This window comes from Oryzias melastigma, linkage group LG7 (genome assembly GCF_002922805.2).
Source record: "Oryzias melastigma strain HK-1 linkage group LG7, ASM292280v2, whole genome shotgun sequence".
Lineage (NCBI taxonomy): Eukaryota > Metazoa > Chordata > Actinopteri > Beloniformes > Adrianichthyidae > Oryzias > Oryzias melastigma.
The window spans coordinates 3,382,669-3,398,804 of record NC_050518.1 but is presented as its reverse complement, the minus strand read 5'-3'; the positions used below and the strand labels follow the sequence as shown (position 1 = coordinate 3,398,804).

The following is a 16,136-nucleotide window of genomic DNA, read 5'->3' as shown; positions in this document are numbered from 1 at the left end:
ACCATCAACCGGAAAATATGTTACAAAGCACATAATTAATGATCAATTATTAAGATAAGATAAGATAAGAAAACCTTTAATTGTCCCACAGTGGGGAAATTGCAATATGCAACGGTGCAGGTACAGAGATAGATAGAGATACAGGATAAAAAAAATATATATATATATACATTATAAAGAGCTATGACAATGAATATACAAAGAATAATCAGTGATATATGGCATATTGACAGTTATTGCACAGTTTAGTGTAGGTAGGTATGTACAGGTATATACAGCTATTGCACAGTCAAGTGGTTCAGTAATTAGGGGTAATAAATATTGTTGTTACAGAGTTACAGATATTGCACATGGTGATCAGAATTGTCGGTTGTATAGTCTGACAGCCGCAGGAAGGAAAGATCTCCTGAATCTCTCCTTCACACACCAAGGGTGGAGCAGCCTGCCACTGAAGCTGCTCTCCGGGGCAGGCAGAGTCTCCTGCATGGGATGGGACTCATTGTCCAGCATTGAAGTCAGTCTCTGCACGACCCTCCTGTCACCCACCTCCCGCACTGAGTCCAGAGAGCAGCCCACGACAGAGCTGGACTTCCTGATGACTCTGTCCAGCTTCTTCCTCTCCCTCTCTGTGATGCTGCTGTTCCAGCAGACCACACCGTACAGGATGACTGAGGACACCACCGAGTCGTAGAAGGTCTTCAGGAGTGGCCCTCTCACTCCAAAGGACCGCAGTCTCCTCAGGAGGTAGAGCCTGCTCTGGCCCTTCCTGTACAGTGCGTCTGTGTTGTGAGTCCAGTCCAGTTTGTTGTTGAGGTGAACACCCAGGTACTTGTAGGAATCCACCTGCTCAATGTCCATTCCCTGGATGTTCACCGGTGGAGGGGTAGCAGAGTGCTTGCGGAAGTCTACCACCATCTCCTTGGTTTTCCCCGCGTTGATCAGGAGGTGGTTCAGCTGACACCAGTCCACAAAGTTCTGCGTCAGTTCTCTGTACTCCACGTCGTTGTCGTCCCTGATGAGACCGACGATGGCAGTGTCGTCAGAGAACTTCTGCAGCACGCAGCCGTCCGTGTTGTGTCTGAAGTCACCCGTGCAGAGGGTGAAGAGGAAGGGGGAAAGGACAGTTCCCTGAGGGACACCTGTGCTGCAGGTGACCAGGTCTGACACACAGTTCCGGGCTCTCACAAACTGGGGTCGGTTTGTGAGGTAGTCCTGGATCCATCCTGACAGCAGATGGTCCACCCCTGTGTCCTCCAGTTTGTCCTTCAGGATCGCCGGCTTGACAGTGTTGAAAGCACTGGAAAAATCAAAGAGCATGATTCTCACAGTGCTGCCGGGCTTCTCCAGGTGAGAGAGAGCTTGGTGTAGAATTCATGAAAAATTATAAGAAAGAACAGGACCTCTTTAAATGTTCAAATCACTTTTTAAATGTCCAAGCTTTAGTAGATTTGGTCTACAAACAGAAAACAAATGCATAATTTGTTATTAATAATGTAATAATATTTTCCAAATTTTGCATTTGAATTTCTCACACAATTTTCCGAACAAGATAATAGATTTTGCTTTGCACATTTATTTTAATGTGAAAAACAAAAAAAAAAACCCTGATTATATTTCCTCTGGTGACCTTTTTCTTTCAATGTTTTTGTTGTTTGCTTACTGCTGTGTTCTAAGCATTGACTGTAAAAATACTTTATAGTTCTTACATACAGTCAATGGTTCTAAGCCATATATGTATTTACAAACGACGGTTTGTTTCAAATTATTCATGTTGTATTGTTGCAACTTGTCTTGATAAAATAAAATAAAATAAAATAAAATAAAATAAAATAAAATAAAATAAAATAAAATAAAATAAAATAAAATAAAATAAAATAAAATAACAGGAAGTAAGAACTACAGTACAGGAACCGGAAGTAACTTATCTTGTCGTTGATTGGCTGTTTTTAGAACTAAGTGAACGCCCCATCAGAGAAGAAGCTAGCTGCAGTAGCTTGTAGCTTCTCGGTGGAACCGTCGAGAACAAGTTCAGTAAAGAAAACAAGTAAAAATGCCTCGTGTTTACATAGGCCGACTAAGCTATCATGTCCGTGATAAAGACATTAAGAGGTTCTTTAGCGGGTATGGTAAACTACTGGAAGTCGATATGAAAAACGGGTAAGTTCTGTTGATATCGGTATCGCGCATGTTACCAGGCTAACGCTAACAACTGTCCATGTCTACGGCCTCCCCTGCAGAGAAGAACAGTGAAAACGTGTGAACTGCACATGTTCATTTGCTGTTTTATCTCCCACGATGGTTCGCGTCAGCGTTTAAACTAATGCTCGATTTAAAATGTAACGTGAATTTTCTCCGATTTTTTTTTTCTGTACACATGTCAAACATGGCGTCGTTGTATTTGCTACACTGCTAAGCTAGCAGGTCAATTCTGAAGTTAACGAAAGCACTGCTCTCGAAATAATGTCTTTTGGTGAAATTGCAAATCTTGTTTCTCCCCCCATAGCTATGGCTTTGTTGAGTTTGAGGATAACAGAGATGCTGACGATGCTGTGTACGAGCTCAACGGGAAGGAGCTGTGTGGGGAGCGGGTGATCGTCGAGCACGCCCGCGGACCGCGGCGAGACCGGGACGGCAACGGTGGGGGTTACTGGGGTGGTGGGCGCAGTAAGTACAGTCTATTTAAAGATACCACGTCTACTCTTCCTCTCCAACAGTGAGGTTTCGATATGAGCTGCAAAGATGAATGATACTGTAATGAATCTATGGTAACAGTGTTAATGGCCTTTTCTCGTTAAGTAGGGTTGTTATTCCTAGCTTCTTCTGTAGCAAAAAATACATATTTTCAGTTGTTTTAGAGTGTTATTGTTGCTTTCGCAATTTTTTGAGTTGTAATGTGATATTTTTGATTTATTACAGGGTTCCTGTGCCTTTTCAGAACTAATAATTTTGTAGATATAACACTAAAACAAAGCTCTTCAACTTTGTTTTTCTAGTTCTACAACCTTGCTGGTTTTCCACTCATTCCTGCCTCATTCACTGCTGATAACTAAATGTTTTAATTAACTGAGCACATCTAAGCCAAGGTAATTAAAGCAGGTACAGACATGAATGTTTGGAAGCCAATCTGGGTGGTAGATATTGAGGACCAGGATTAAAGGCTACTGCCCTAAAGCCAAAGAAATACATTTCAATTTGTTAAAATTTTTTTTAAAGTTTTATCCCCCATTTTGCATTTAGGTGAGTCTGTAAAATGTCCAAGCTATAGAGTAATGAACATAAGTTCACCCAGTTTCAATTTATATTAAACTTGGAAAACAGTTTTCACATAGTTTAAGTCCAACCAATACAATTTTTAAAGGAATCCAATTGGAAAAGTAGTTCACAATACCTGTAGGAACCCTGTTTTAAATCAAGAAAAGGAGTTGGTGTTTTCTCACTCTGATGAAATGCACTCATCTTTAATATTTGGTTTAGCCTATCATGTTGACCTGTTTGTTTGACTTACAAGGTTTTGATTCTCTTGATCAAACCTTTGGATTGAGTCAAATCTTCATATTGATAAGGAATAAAATGCTGTTCTGAACTCTGAGCACTTTTAAAAGTAATGCTATGTATCCATGTAAAAGTTTAAAACTGGTTCTGGAGTTTTTTCGATTAATCATGTTAAATTGTAAAATTAGTTTGATTAGAAATATGTTTAAAACACAAGTCACTGCAAACATAGCTAGTGTAGTCTTTGCTGGTCTTTTTAGGACTTCACTAACATTTTTGTGAAATGTGTTTGTTAACCTTGGCATATATATTTTTATATATTAAACATTAACAGAAGTCCTTGATGTTTCAATTTGAAAGAGTCCTGTTGCGGGCTGAGGCTGAGAGTCCATTGAGGCTAAAGATGACTGGCTAAGATGACTGCCTGTCCCGTTTGGCCTTGGCTTTCACCTTACAATGTGTGTGTGACCTTTGCCCCCCCCTTGATCCTTGGCTGACCTAACCAGAAGCCATGACGACAGCAACCTTTTGCCAATAGACCAGGGGTGATGGTGAGGATTGTCATTGGTTTTTATGTTGTCAGAAAACGTGACTGGATCAGCTTATTAAAAGGAAAATCAAAAATAATTTTGTAAGTATAAGCCTGAAAAGAGCCTTTCAGACTGTTCCAAACTGTCCAAAAGTAATAAATTGCTCTTTGTTTGGTACATGGTCAATTTGATGGACCTGTCTTTTTAACAGAAACTTATATGGATGCCTCCTTTTTTGTGTTACAGGGTTTAGAGGGCTTAAAGAAACATCACTGTCCCTTTTGTTTTATGCAGCTAAAGCATCACATTAAACTTTTAGTCAGAATGGTTTTGTTACTGGATACCAAAAGGGATACAGTGGTGGTCTTGTAACTATGAGCAGCTTCAATTTTAAAAAAAAAAAAAAAATCAAACCGGTGCTCCAAAATGGCTTATTTGAAGCTTTGCTGTTGAAAATTGATGGTTCTTCATTTGTTTAAATAACTTCCCCTTGAAAAACATTGCCCCTGGAAATGTTACCTTATAGCCAAGCTCAGTATTTCTTTTCCCTATCATATTAGCTTTTTGTAACTGTTGTGTGCTTTAATTTTTAAAGGCAGCGGTTACAGCAGCAGCAGTAGCAGCAGCAGCAGGACCCGTGTAGGCAGAGACAAGTATGGACCTCCGGTCCGTACTGAGTACCGTCTCATTGTGGCGAACTTGTCCAGTCGTTGCAGCTGGCAGGACCTTAAGGTAACAGTGCTAAAAAAAAATGGATTTAGTTATTTCATCAATTTCTACCTTTTGTGTGTGTGTGTGTTTTTCTTCTTAACAGTGGATTTAAGCGCTTTTTTTTTTTCTCCTGTAAGGACTTTATGCGTCAGGCTGGAGAGGTTACTTATGCCGATGCTCACAAGGAATGCCCTAACCAGGGAGTAATTGAGTTCCGAAGCTATTCTGACATGAAGAGAGCTTTGGACAAGCTGGATGGAACAGACATTAATGGCCGAAAGATTCGTTTGGTTCAAGACCAACCTCAAAAGAGAAGGTCCTACTCTGGTAGTCGGTCCAGGTAGTAAATCTGTTCATGTTCCGCTAGTTTCAGTGATTTGACACGTTTTAAGAAGTGTTGAGAAGGATTGGCCATGAATGAATGTGTGCTGTAGTTTTACCATTTGACACGTATGTCCACAGGTCTCGTAGTCGCCGCCGTTCACGCAGCAGGAGTCGCAGGAGCTCAAAGAGCCGTTCCAGATCCCACTCTAGGTAAGTCATTGAAAGCTAAAACATTAAGACTGCATAGCTGCAGATTGAACACTTGTGCTTGACTTCTGCTTTCACCAACAGGTCTCGTTCTCGCAGCAACAGAAGGCGTCGTTCCCGCTCACGATCTGGAAAGTCTCGCTCAAGGTCCGGAGAAAGGAAATCTCGCTCCCTTAGCCATAAATCCCGTTCACGGTCTCGATCCCGATCTCGCAGGTCCAAGTCTCGTTCTCAATCTCGCAAGTCTCGCTCCCGCTCGGCTGACCGGAAGTCTCGTTCCAAGAGCCGCTCCAAGGGGAAGTCTGATCGGGATTCTCGTAGCAGATCAAAGGAAAAGTCTGCCGATAAAAAGTCTCGCAGCCGCTCCGCCTCCCCTGTTGAAAATGGAGAAAAGGAGCCTCCAGAGAAATCACCCAACCGTTCCCCATCCCCACAGGAAGGTGATCGCCGATCCAACTCAAGAGAAAAGCGCTCGGCCTCCCGCTCAAAGTCCCGCTCACGGTCCAATTCCCGGTCCAGATCAGCCTCTCAGGATTAGCAAAAATGGATAAGGATGTTTTTCTTGTAAAGCTTAATTATAATGCTGTACATACTGAGCAGTGTTGTAACACCTGATCAGAGCATCTCAAGCTTTTTTCTCTTTTTTTGGTACCTTCCTCAAGCAATCTTGTTTTTAAAAATATCAGTTTACTCACTACTCAAACATTTTATTTTTAACATTTAATTTAAAATGTAATTTCATTTTTGGACCCTTGCCACTTTTTTTCAGCTTTAAAATCCTATAAAATTAATTTTAACTAAAGGTTTTTCTTCCACAACTGTTTGCTAAAAACTGTCTCATGAAAATGTATAATTGAAAACATTTCAAACCTTTTTTTTGGAGTGTTTTGTGAAATTGCTCTGTCTTTGTGTTTAAGCTAGATTGTTCATTACAAAAGTTAAGGTACAAGCATATTTTTGCCCCTGAAATCCGATTGAACCTTTTTTTATGTTTAATAAATATCTTAAGGAATTTCGTGTGTTTGGTGCTTTGGTAGTTGACATTTTTGACTGCAGTGTCTGCATGACCTATATCCAGCTAATTATATAATAAATGCTCAGTCATTAACAGCACCGGAAAGATGGGTGATTCTATCGGAGTTTGTTTATCTTGTGTGAAAACCGTCAGTAGCCGAAGGAAGGCGCGAGACTGTGCCGCGGTGCATTCTGGTTCGGTAAATTCGCACTTTGCGATCACAAAGTGGAGCGATTGAACTCGAGCGTCTGCTGTTATCAAACGATGGGTGAGTGTGCAGAGGCTCTGCGCACGCGCAGTGGAAACCCCGGAGCCGCAGGAGATCAGCGCTGGTAAGCCAAATTTCAAATCCCTAAATGTGCAAACGCGATTAAATTTTGCAAATTTTAACTGCAAAAAATGAATTTCGAAGGTTTTTCTTTTTTTAAAAAAGAGGTTTGAATTTGGTTTTTTACATTTTTGTTTTCTTTTTATTTCATATTTTTGATAAAACGTGTTTGCGTTATCGAAAAGGCTTCACTCTAAATGTGAGATATTTGATAAAAATAGCGTGCGTTTAAATAACGAAGCAAAAATGTGTTCACATTTATTTTTTTCGCTGTGGTTACTTGAATATCTGACGCGGTTCATGGAGGCAAACACCCCTTCCACTGAAATGCAGCGAAAACGCTTCCTTTTTTTCCTCTGGAGTGGGCTTTTCCTCAGCTGACTGTTATTATATTTTACTTGCTTCGTGAATTTTAGATCCTCCGCCATTTTAACTGAAACGCTATATTTTTGTGTGGCAGACTTGGGAGCTTGAGCGTAAATATAGTTGTTGCTATTTTTTTTTTTATTGTTATTTTCTTATTTGAGGTAATGGATGCCACCAAGTCACAGCTTTCAAGAAATGTTTGTTGGTGAATTTAAATGTTTTAAATAAAGTTTTTATTCAAAATAGCAAAATTTCCCCTCTAGTGGGTTATAACCTTTCTATAATTAGATACCAAGTGGTTGGAAAATGTATGTACAAATGGATGAGAAAAAATGTACTCAATTTTTCTGATCAAGTCGGTGTTTTTAATTTAAAAAAAAAAAACAATTTCAAGGTTGAAATGCCTTGATTGATCTGAAGATTACATTGATTTCACTTTTCAGATAAGCCTCAATATAATTTCCTGCTCCAAACCTCTGATCTGGTGACATTTGTGTCATTTTTTTCTTGTGTTGTATGTCAGTGCCCAAGCACAAAAGTCTGGGATTCACAAATGAGTGCCAAAGTGAACATGGAGGCTCGATCCAAAGAACCCGACTGCAACCCCATCGACCCTTCGTCCTCCTCTGCCACCGAGACCATCCTCATATGCGGTGCTGACAGCACTGTCAAAAAGAGCCGACCTCAGCCCCACACCACCACAGCTCTCCTCCTGCCAGGTAAATGCAGCTTATAGGATCTGCTTTACCACTGTTGTTATTCAGGCTGCACCCCACCTGTCATCCAGTGACCCCTGGGGAAAGCTCAGGTCTCATACCAAAGCACTGGAATGGGAAAGATAAAAAAAATTAATCCATATCAACAGTTAAAGACCCACTCTGATCATCTTTTGAGTTTTTTTCAAAGCAGTGGTCGTTTATGTATAGTAAAAACATGTCATCTTCTAGGACATAGTTTCTACAGAGCGGCAGTTCATCAGAAATTTGCCTTTGAGTTGTAAGTAAGCCTGCCCTCTCTTCCCATCATCCTTCTATTTACACAAACTTCCGCCAGCTTACACCCCCTGCCTAACATTACAGATGCAACAAATCCAGTTTTGAGCCACAAGGAAACTGAAAAATGAAAATCTAGTCACCTACCAGTGGATGAATCAGAATGGAGCGGAGCAGGGAGCTTGTCGACCTAACAAATACGCTCTTTTTCAAATGGATTCACAACAATTTGAATAAATAAATATTCTGAAATGCAATTTGGGGCTTAATTTTCTATCAATATCACTAGAATAATATCACAAGAACAGTGTTAAGAAACATGAATTTAATCAGAGTGGGTCTTTGAGATGCCAACAAAATGCCTCTTTTTACATGTTTACTGAAGGAAAAACTGACATTTTGTTTTTCTACTTTTTGTCTTTAGCTCCGAGTCATCAGAAGGTTGAGTTGACCCCCACTGTTGCAGTGGCAAACTCAGGCAAAGGCAGCAGGGCCAACGAGATGGCTACGCCCGCCCTAACAGCTCAGATGGGCACGGCTTGTAGCATCGTACACGTCCTGGAGTGGAAGGAAGGGATGGCCATTCTGCCCAGTAGTAACTTGAAGGTAAAGCACTATTTTAATCGTACCCTTCAATAAATTTGGAGTACATTTAGACACGGTTAACACTAAGAGAAACAAGCTGCATTCACTTAATTTAGTTTTTAAAATGTCCTCTAAAGAATAGTTTTTACTTTTACGTGGGTAGATAATGAAAACTAAAACTAGCTGTATTAGTTTAAATATTCTAAAAATCAGTGAAAGATTTATAATTTTTCCTAAACAAAAGGTACAGTATTTGATTTTATTCCAATTAAAAAAATATATTTCTTTTGCAGATTTCTTGAAAAAATAACTTTAGTTTCAAGAGACATTAAATTTAATTCAAACGGTTCTGCAATATATGATCTTTTATTTTAAATACTTATAAAGACATGTCACTCATATAATGGCTTCTTTACAAACACCTGCTAAAATGCTGAAATGTTTAGATGTTAAAAGCTCACATTGGCAATACTTAAAATGATAAATAGATATGATGCACCTTCTCTGGACAAAAACAATCATTTTCAAATAAAATATTTTTATATTAAAGCCTCAGAAAGCAGAAATATTTGATTTTTATTTGAATCAGACGGAAATAAATTTTACAAATGTAAATCAAAATGAAAATGTATGAAAGGATGATGCATTTGGTTGAACTGACTAATGTGTGTGAGTTTGTGTTACAGTTTTGTGTTAGTGACGTAGGAACTCTGAGCACACTTATAACCCCAGGAACCACCGGCGGAACCACTGAACCTGCAGTGGGCTCTTCAGGAAGATCCAACGATGCTGAAAACCCTCCAGGCAAGCCAGGTAGGGCCATGGTGACGGAGAGCGTCCACTTATACATTCCTGCAGCAGTTTTTGACAGTGCACTGTGTTGTTGTGAAGTTGTAAATGAACAAATGAACAGTTGTGAAGTTGTAAATGAACATTGTTTACATAATCTGCTGAAGAGCTCCTCTCAACACACGAAGAGGGTGCAAATGCAGCTTCTTTTTAAAAATACGTCCTGCACCATTCAGACACTTGGAAAAATTGTTACTGTTATATGAAAATAATTTAATTAACAGAACAACTGCTTTAAAAAAAAAAAAATTGTATGAAATCTGTGTTTGTCGATTAGTGTTGACGTCAGTACCGGAGGTGTCTGCACCAGTCAGCACTTTGAGAGCTGAAGTAGTTGAACCACAGCGGTTGGTGTCAGTCAAGCCCGAAGTATTGAGTGGACCAGGGACACAAAACCATGAGCCCAGAGCTCAGAAACCGCCTACAGAGGAGCTACGCAGGGACCCAATCACTGACAAGTATGTTCTCCACAGCTTCTTCAGTCAACTTGATTAAAGTTCCACTCTGATCATCCTATGATTTATTGTAAACTAGTTCTCAGTAGTCTTTTAATTATGATCATCCTGTTTTTGGACAGAATTAAAGAAAGAAAAACATTAAATAGTTTCTTCAGAGCAGCATTAAATCCGCCTCTTAAGTTGTGGGCGGGACTATTTGTGCAGAGTAAGACCACCCCCACTTCTTGTCACCCATTTGTTTACTGCCATCTTCTGTTAGCTTACAGATCCCCAACAAATGTTACCAATACACCAAAAATGGCGAACAATATCAGAGCTAAGCAGCTGTACAGTTCTGAGCCAGATACCAGCTCAGACGAGGAAAGCAAAGACGTACATGGATCTATACATCTACAAGTGGATGCATCAGAATAGAGCACATTCTCTAGGTTACAATTTTGCTGTAATCCAATGATATTTTTTCATCTTCTCATAATTCACAATAATTTGAATAAAGAAATTCTCAGAGAAATTAGATTAATTTTCTTTTTATATATCCTCCATCATGAAAAAATGCCATAAGAACACCAATAACACTGTTTTTGTTGGAGTGAATCTTTAAGAATCAATTGATCTTAAAACAGAATTTTCTTCTTGTATATAAATGACAATCATTAATGGTTGTTGGGATAAGACAAAAATGATCTTTTTCATTTTTTCTTTCCATCCCAGGAGAAGCATCAGCATCGAGAAGGTTCCAGCGGGGGGGAAGGTCAGCTCTCTTAACCCGGACCACCTGAAAGCCATGAGGAAGAGGAAGAGGAAGGAGTATCTGAGTCCCTCTGAGGAAGACTCGGACATGGACGGCACAGTGAGAGGGCAACTTTAATATGAACGCACTCCCAGCATGAGGAGAGGATCAGCTTCAACTCAGAATATATTAAGATTAGATTCAAAAGTGTTTTCCTGTTTGTGTGTTCTGCAGGATGAGAAGATGGATGATGGAAAAATGGACAGTCGACACATCAGAGGAGGTTTGCTTCATCTTTTAGCCTTAATTGTTGCTGTTTCTTTTAAAATTATTTTTAGTTATTTACCCTAAACTCTTTAAACGGTCTTCTTACATTATTTTGCTTTTCTAGTTTTGTCAAATTTACAGCTGTTCTAATAGCTGTAAATGTCTTTTTATTTTCTCAATTATCTTGTAATAATAGCAAAAGTTATTTTGTTTTATATTTTTTACTTTTTTTGCTTGTCTACTATTTCTACCAAAGAGATAAAAATTTGCTTATGAAATTAGAGGAGCAGATATTTTTTCTTTTTTTTTTGGTTGATTCCCTCCATCTTTTGTCTTTCATATGTGAGCTTTGTACTTATTCTAATACCTCTGTGATGTACCATTGCATAACGTAATAAACTGACTGGTGTTTTTGGAGAAGCAGGGGACAGTAAAACAGAGCAGTGGACATGGGCTCAGTATCTGGAGGAAACCAAAGCTGTTGCTGCTCCAAACAAGCTCTTCCAAGAGGTAACTTCCAAAGTTCACAGTGGTCGTCTTGGAAACAGAAAATGTGTCTTAACAAAAAAATTGATCATTTTTAATATAATAAGTAAATTAAATAATTTAAATGTTCAAAAACTAAAATTTTTGAAGCAGTTTAGATTTTTTTTTTTAATAATTGAACATTTTGCCAGAGCGAATTAACATGGATGCTTTTATTTTGTAGTTTTCACAGGATGTTTTTCACATCTATCTCAGACTGTTCTCCGTTTTAAGGTGTTTTGTCCTCTTTCTTCAGACGCAGAGGGTGCCCACAGTGAAGAACGGCTTTAAGCAGGGGATGAAACTGGAAGGCATCGATCCGCAGCATCCCTCCATGTACTTTGTCCTCACTGTTGCTGAGGTGAGTTGGGCAGTAGATAACAACCTCACCATTATTCATTTCCTTAAAGTCACTTACAAAAAATAAGTGACAACCTGCAAAGGAGTTTGGGAGGGTGATTGCCTCTGTGGTTGGCTTTGCTTACTGTGCACTGATGCCGTCATGCAGGTCTGTGGTTACCGGCTGCGTCTGCATTTTGACGGCTACTCTGACTGTCATGACTTCTGGGTGAACGCCAACTCCCTGGACATCCACCCTGCTGGCTGGTGCGAGAGCACAGGGCACAAACTGCACACTCCCAAAGGTCAGAGGAGGGCCTACAGTAGATCTAAATACACATAGGTTTTTCTTAAAATGATTTTTTTTTTCATGCAAATGTTCTCTTTATTCTAATCATACTTTAGCCAAGTGGATGGATTTCAGATTCTTTAAGTTAAAGCTCTAAAAAGCATGGTTATTTATCCTTTTCTTTCTTTTTTATTAAAAGGGGAACATAATTATTTTTTCTTGTTTGTTGTTTCCCCTTTTTCTCCTTAAAGCATTTATACAAATAACTATCAAAAACCTAACAAGCAATAAGAGTTAAAGGTAATGAAAATAGTGGACATCATAGTGCAGTAGCTTAAATAAATAGCCAACAAATGTTGATAAACTGAAATGGTTGGTGAAAGTTGCATGAATTTATCCCAATTTTTGAAATGAAAAAAAAAAAGTTTACAGTCAGCTAAAAGTAAAACTGCATTTTTTCTTACAGTGGTCGTGTCTGTTAGTGAATGTAACATATGATGTTGCTTTCTATTAAAGCATTAAACACATTTAAGGAAAAACTTAAATTATTACTAATTGTCACTGTTAAATAAAGTATATATTTCGTATAAACAGAGCAGCTTGAAGCAGGAAATGCTGTCGATGAAGTCATAAACAAAATAAATTCAGATGTTGGTATTGTAGTTTATTGTTGGAAAATTGCTCTTAAAAATGCAAGTTCAAACATAGCTGGTTCAATATATGAGCCTAACTTGAGGAATTTGATTTTGGTTTATTTAAATAATATCACCTTAAAGTGATGCATAATACTGTATTTTCCCTGTTTGTTATTTAGTTTGACTAAGAATACGGAACAAGTCTTTTGAAGAGTCAGAAAAATATTTTGATCAATAAAATTGTGTAGAACTTAGATTTAATTTGCTTGACATAATATACTAAAGGTACTGTATGCTATGGAAAAATATTATTATTAATAAAGTAATAATTAATATTGAAAGTATTTAAAATATAACAAATATTGGTATAAAAAACTAAGTGAAGTGGCTTATAAATAGTTGAAGTTGGTTATAAATACTATATTTGGATAAATGTTTAGCATACACATCTGAAAAATGAAAATATTTGTTTAAAAATATTATTTATTCAAGGTCTTTGGTTCTTTTGTTCCAAGTTTTAATGACAAAAATACTGTTAAACCCAGCCTGTTAAAACTTTAAGATAAATTGTAAGCAATAATCTCTAAATATCATAGAAGTTGCATTCATTTGAAAGTAAGTAAAAACATTAATGAATAATAATGATAAATAGTTTAAAACAGACAGAAATAAAGCTGTTTCTCTGGATTTCTGTCTGTCTTCCAGGCTGTAAGGAAGAAGAGTTTACTTGGAACAACTACCTGAAAATGACTAAAGCTCAAGTGGCTCCTAAAGAACTGTTTTCCAGTCCTGGCAGAGTAAGTGTCTTTGTTCTGAATGATTTACATACTGATAGTAAGAAAAGTATCACATTTACTTGAGTAAGGAGACTGCATTGAGACTGTCAATGCAGTGATGTCACCCAGATGCTCCCTTGTAGTGAATCAAATAAAAAAACATTTGTTCTCATTCATCGCCATGTTTTTAATAACTCATCGTGTGAGTTGGTTTGTGCTTTATCGCAAAATCCTGATTTAATGGAAACAGTGTCATTGCGAAACTGTTTTTTCAAAATTCAAGGAATTTTGATAGAGTTTTGCGCCTAATGGAAACACAGCTAGTCTGAAGGTTATTTAGTGCCGTTTTATCTCAAGTAATTTAGTCTCTGTGATGTAAACTGTACACATAGTTGTATTTATTATTATTTTTGAATATTTTTGTTTCAGATTGATGTGAATTGTGGCTTTGAGATCGGGATGAAGCTGGAGGCAGTTGACCGCATGAACCCTTCCCTCATCTGTGTAGCAACTGTCACCGACGTGGTGGACGACCGCTTCCTGGTTCATTTTGACAACTGGGATGACACATACGACTACTGGTTAGCCATATTTGGCTGTTGCTCTTTAGAATAACTAACAATAGAAAATCTTAACAAGTTTTCTTGCCAATAAAGCAGACTTTGTAGTTCTTTTTTTTTGAGTCATGTTTACTCCAGATGTACACTGAAATGAAAATGGCCAAAGCCTGTACCAGATTGCACTGTGCTATTTCCACAGACAAGGCTTTTGTGGTTTTTGCAGCAGGTGTAGTTTTTACTGAGTTCTGAAGGAAGAAAACTATGAGGAAAATGATTAGTCCATTATAGTTGTTTTTAATTTTCTTAGGTTTAATAAAACTAAAGAATCAATAATTCCTTTGAAGTTTGTTACCTCGTATAAATTAATCAGTTCCTTTTTGTTGGTCAGCCGCTCCACAGCCTGATTCACTCAATCCACATCAGTGATTCCTCCCTCCTGCATGTATCAAACTCTGTTATCTTGTTATTTTGGATGTGTTGGTGTTGATGTGTTGTTGTTCTGCTGCAGGTGTGATGCCAGCAGTCCATACATTCATCCTATTGGTTGGTGTCAAGAGAGGAACCTCCCCCTCACACCACCCCAAGGTGACCAACGTGTGTGGAGTTAATCAGTGATTTAATTACACTCACACTTATACAATCGGTCATAAACTTTAAAAGTTTAGCCTTCCTTTACTTTGACCTTTTGCACTTTTTCCCGCTACACCAACCAGACAAAAGCAAAAATACTACCAAACAGCACATTAATCTTAAATAATGGATCCATAGAATAGAGTGGAACTTACTTGATCCCAGGGAAATTGATTTGTTACCATTACTCTATAAAAAGCAGCACAAATTAAATAGTTTAGGTATTAACATGAAAAAATGGATGATGTAATTATTTAAATTTTGATTTATACTTTTGATTGTAATGGTTACCAAAGTATATTTTGAAAAGTTTGTTTTACTGTGATTAAACTTAAAAAAAAAAATATTGTGCTTTGCAACAACAGACTATCCAGACCAAGGCCGGTTCTCCTGGTCTCTGTATTTGGAGGAGACTGGTGCTAAAGCTGTAGCTGCAGAGGTCTTTAAAGTGGTGAGAAAAAAAAAGTATTTACTGAGTTAAAAACTTCAAGTCTTGCCATTCTAACATCTTCCACCCTGATGTCAGAGAGCACCTCATAGCTTTCAGCCTCAGATGAAACTTGAGGCTGTGGACAAGAGGAGCCCGGGTCTGATAAGAGTGGCCACAGTGGAGGAAGTTGAGACTCATCGCATTAAGGTCTGTTTTTATTTTCTACTGCCTTTCTTAAACTGAATGTATTTTTTTGAGTGTTGAAGTTTTTTGATAATTACTTCCTGACTTACCTTTGCTAGTGTTGGGTATCTAGATTGTTCCTCTTGCCATATTCAGGTCCATTATGATGGCTGGAGTCACGTCTACGACGAATGGATGGACTCGGATCACCCAGACATTCATCCCGCCGGCTGGTGTGAAGCGACTGGTCACCCGCTGAAAGTTCCTCCGCGGGATGTCAAAACGCAACAACCTCAAGGTATCAACCAGCCGGAAACCTCTCTGTGAACTTTGTTCATCAATTTAAGCAGGCGTCTGTAAGCTGAAGCTCCAGAACCACATGCATCTCTTTTATCTCTGCATTTCAGCTCTTTGACTTAAAAAAAATGCTCATGATTTGAATAAAGCAGTTACGTTTCCTTTTACAGTAAAGTACTTACAGGGTATTTAGGCGGTATTTATGTGGTACTTTTTTGTAAAATTCACAAGCAATAAATTGTACTTTCTGTGTACTTACTCTGCTCTCATTAATAGTAAGTGATGGGGATGCAACAATATTCAATATAAAACCAAACGGATACATAGAAATTGCATTAATGAAAAATATATGGAGTTGTGAGCTTTATTCTGCGAACAAACTAGTACTTCAGTATCTACTCCAGGCAGACACAAACTATGTAGTCACTGCTGTTTATGTGAGTTTAATGAATTTTATTTCATGACATTGGAGACCAATAAACCAAATAATCAAATGCATGGGCAAATATTTCCTTACAAAACTTAGTTACTGTATTTTCTTATTTTTATTAGTAAAAAATAATAATTAAGATAAATTATTTATAGTTTGTTCATGTTTGTAAACTTTTCTTTCCCCTG

At 38.0% G+C, this 16,136-nt stretch overlaps 2 protein-coding genes across 7 annotated transcripts in view; both read left to right on the top strand.

Moving 5' to 3' along the window:
• Positions 1-1,936: 1,936 nt before the first annotated feature.
• Positions 1,937-6,276, top strand: LOC112159034 (serine/arginine-rich splicing factor 6). Of its 2 annotated transcripts, XM_024292831.2 has the most exons (7): positions 1,937-2,157; positions 2,504-2,664; positions 4,618-4,754; positions 4,871-5,073; positions 5,196-5,267; positions 5,349-5,411; positions 5,481-6,276. In XM_024292831.2, exons 1-7 carry the CDS (start codon positions 2,051-2,053, stop codon positions 5,800-5,802), a joined length of 1,065 nt encoding a protein of 354 aa, XP_024148599.1. In that variant the 5' UTR covers positions 1,937-2,050; the 3' UTR covers positions 5,803-6,276. The 2 variants fall into 2 exon arrangements, with proteins under 2 accessions (XP_024148599.1, XP_024148598.1); XM_024292830.2 differs by having other exon boundaries at positions 1,938-2,157; positions 5,349-6,276.
• Positions 6,277-6,426: 150 nt separating this feature from the next.
• The window catches only part of l3mbtl1 (L3MBTL histone methyl-lysine binding protein 1), a 19,319-nt gene continuing 9,609 nt past the window's right edge, over positions 6,427-16,136 (top strand). The window contains exons 1-16 of one of the 5 annotated variants that reach the window (XM_024292825.2): positions 6,432-6,611; positions 7,497-7,692; positions 8,390-8,571; positions 9,237-9,363; positions 9,677-9,857; positions 10,569-10,707; positions 10,822-10,870; positions 11,276-11,364; positions 11,636-11,740; positions 11,888-12,023; positions 13,348-13,439; positions 13,848-13,999; positions 14,487-14,572; positions 14,974-15,059; positions 15,135-15,245; positions 15,378-15,519. In XM_024292825.2, coding sequence (XP_024148593.1) covers positions 7,527-7,692; positions 8,390-8,571; positions 9,237-9,363; positions 9,677-9,857; positions 10,569-10,707; positions 10,822-10,870; positions 11,276-11,364; positions 11,636-11,740; positions 11,888-12,023; positions 13,348-13,439; positions 13,848-13,999; positions 14,487-14,572; positions 14,974-15,059; positions 15,135-15,245; positions 15,378-15,519 — 1,843 coding nt within the window. In that variant the 5' untranslated portion in view covers positions 6,432-6,611; positions 7,497-7,526. Of the gene's footprint in view, positions 7,693-8,389; positions 8,572-9,236; positions 9,364-9,676; positions 9,858-10,568; positions 10,708-10,821; positions 10,871-11,275; positions 11,365-11,635; positions 11,741-11,887; positions 12,024-13,347; positions 13,440-13,847; positions 14,000-14,486; positions 14,573-14,973; positions 15,060-15,134; positions 15,246-15,377; positions 15,520-16,136 lie in introns of all 5 variants that reach the window. The other 4 variants (XM_036212650.1, XM_036212649.1, XM_036212652.1 and 1 more) reach the window with 4 other exon arrangements.

Bases quoted from the DNA above. Each gene is read 5' to 3' on its own strand.
- LOC112159034 (XM_024292830.2), top strand. From the start codon at position 2,051: ATGCCTCGTGTTTACATAGGCCGACTAAGCTATCATGTCCGTGATAAA. The intron at 2,158-2,503 runs GTAAGTTCTGTT...CTCCCCCCATAG, and splicing joins GAAGTCGATATGAAAAACGG to CTATGGCTTTGTTGAGTTTG. The intron at 4,755-4,870 runs GTAACAGTGCTA...TTCTCCTGTAAG, and splicing joins GCAGCTGGCAGGACCTTAAG to GACTTTATGCGTCAGGCTGG.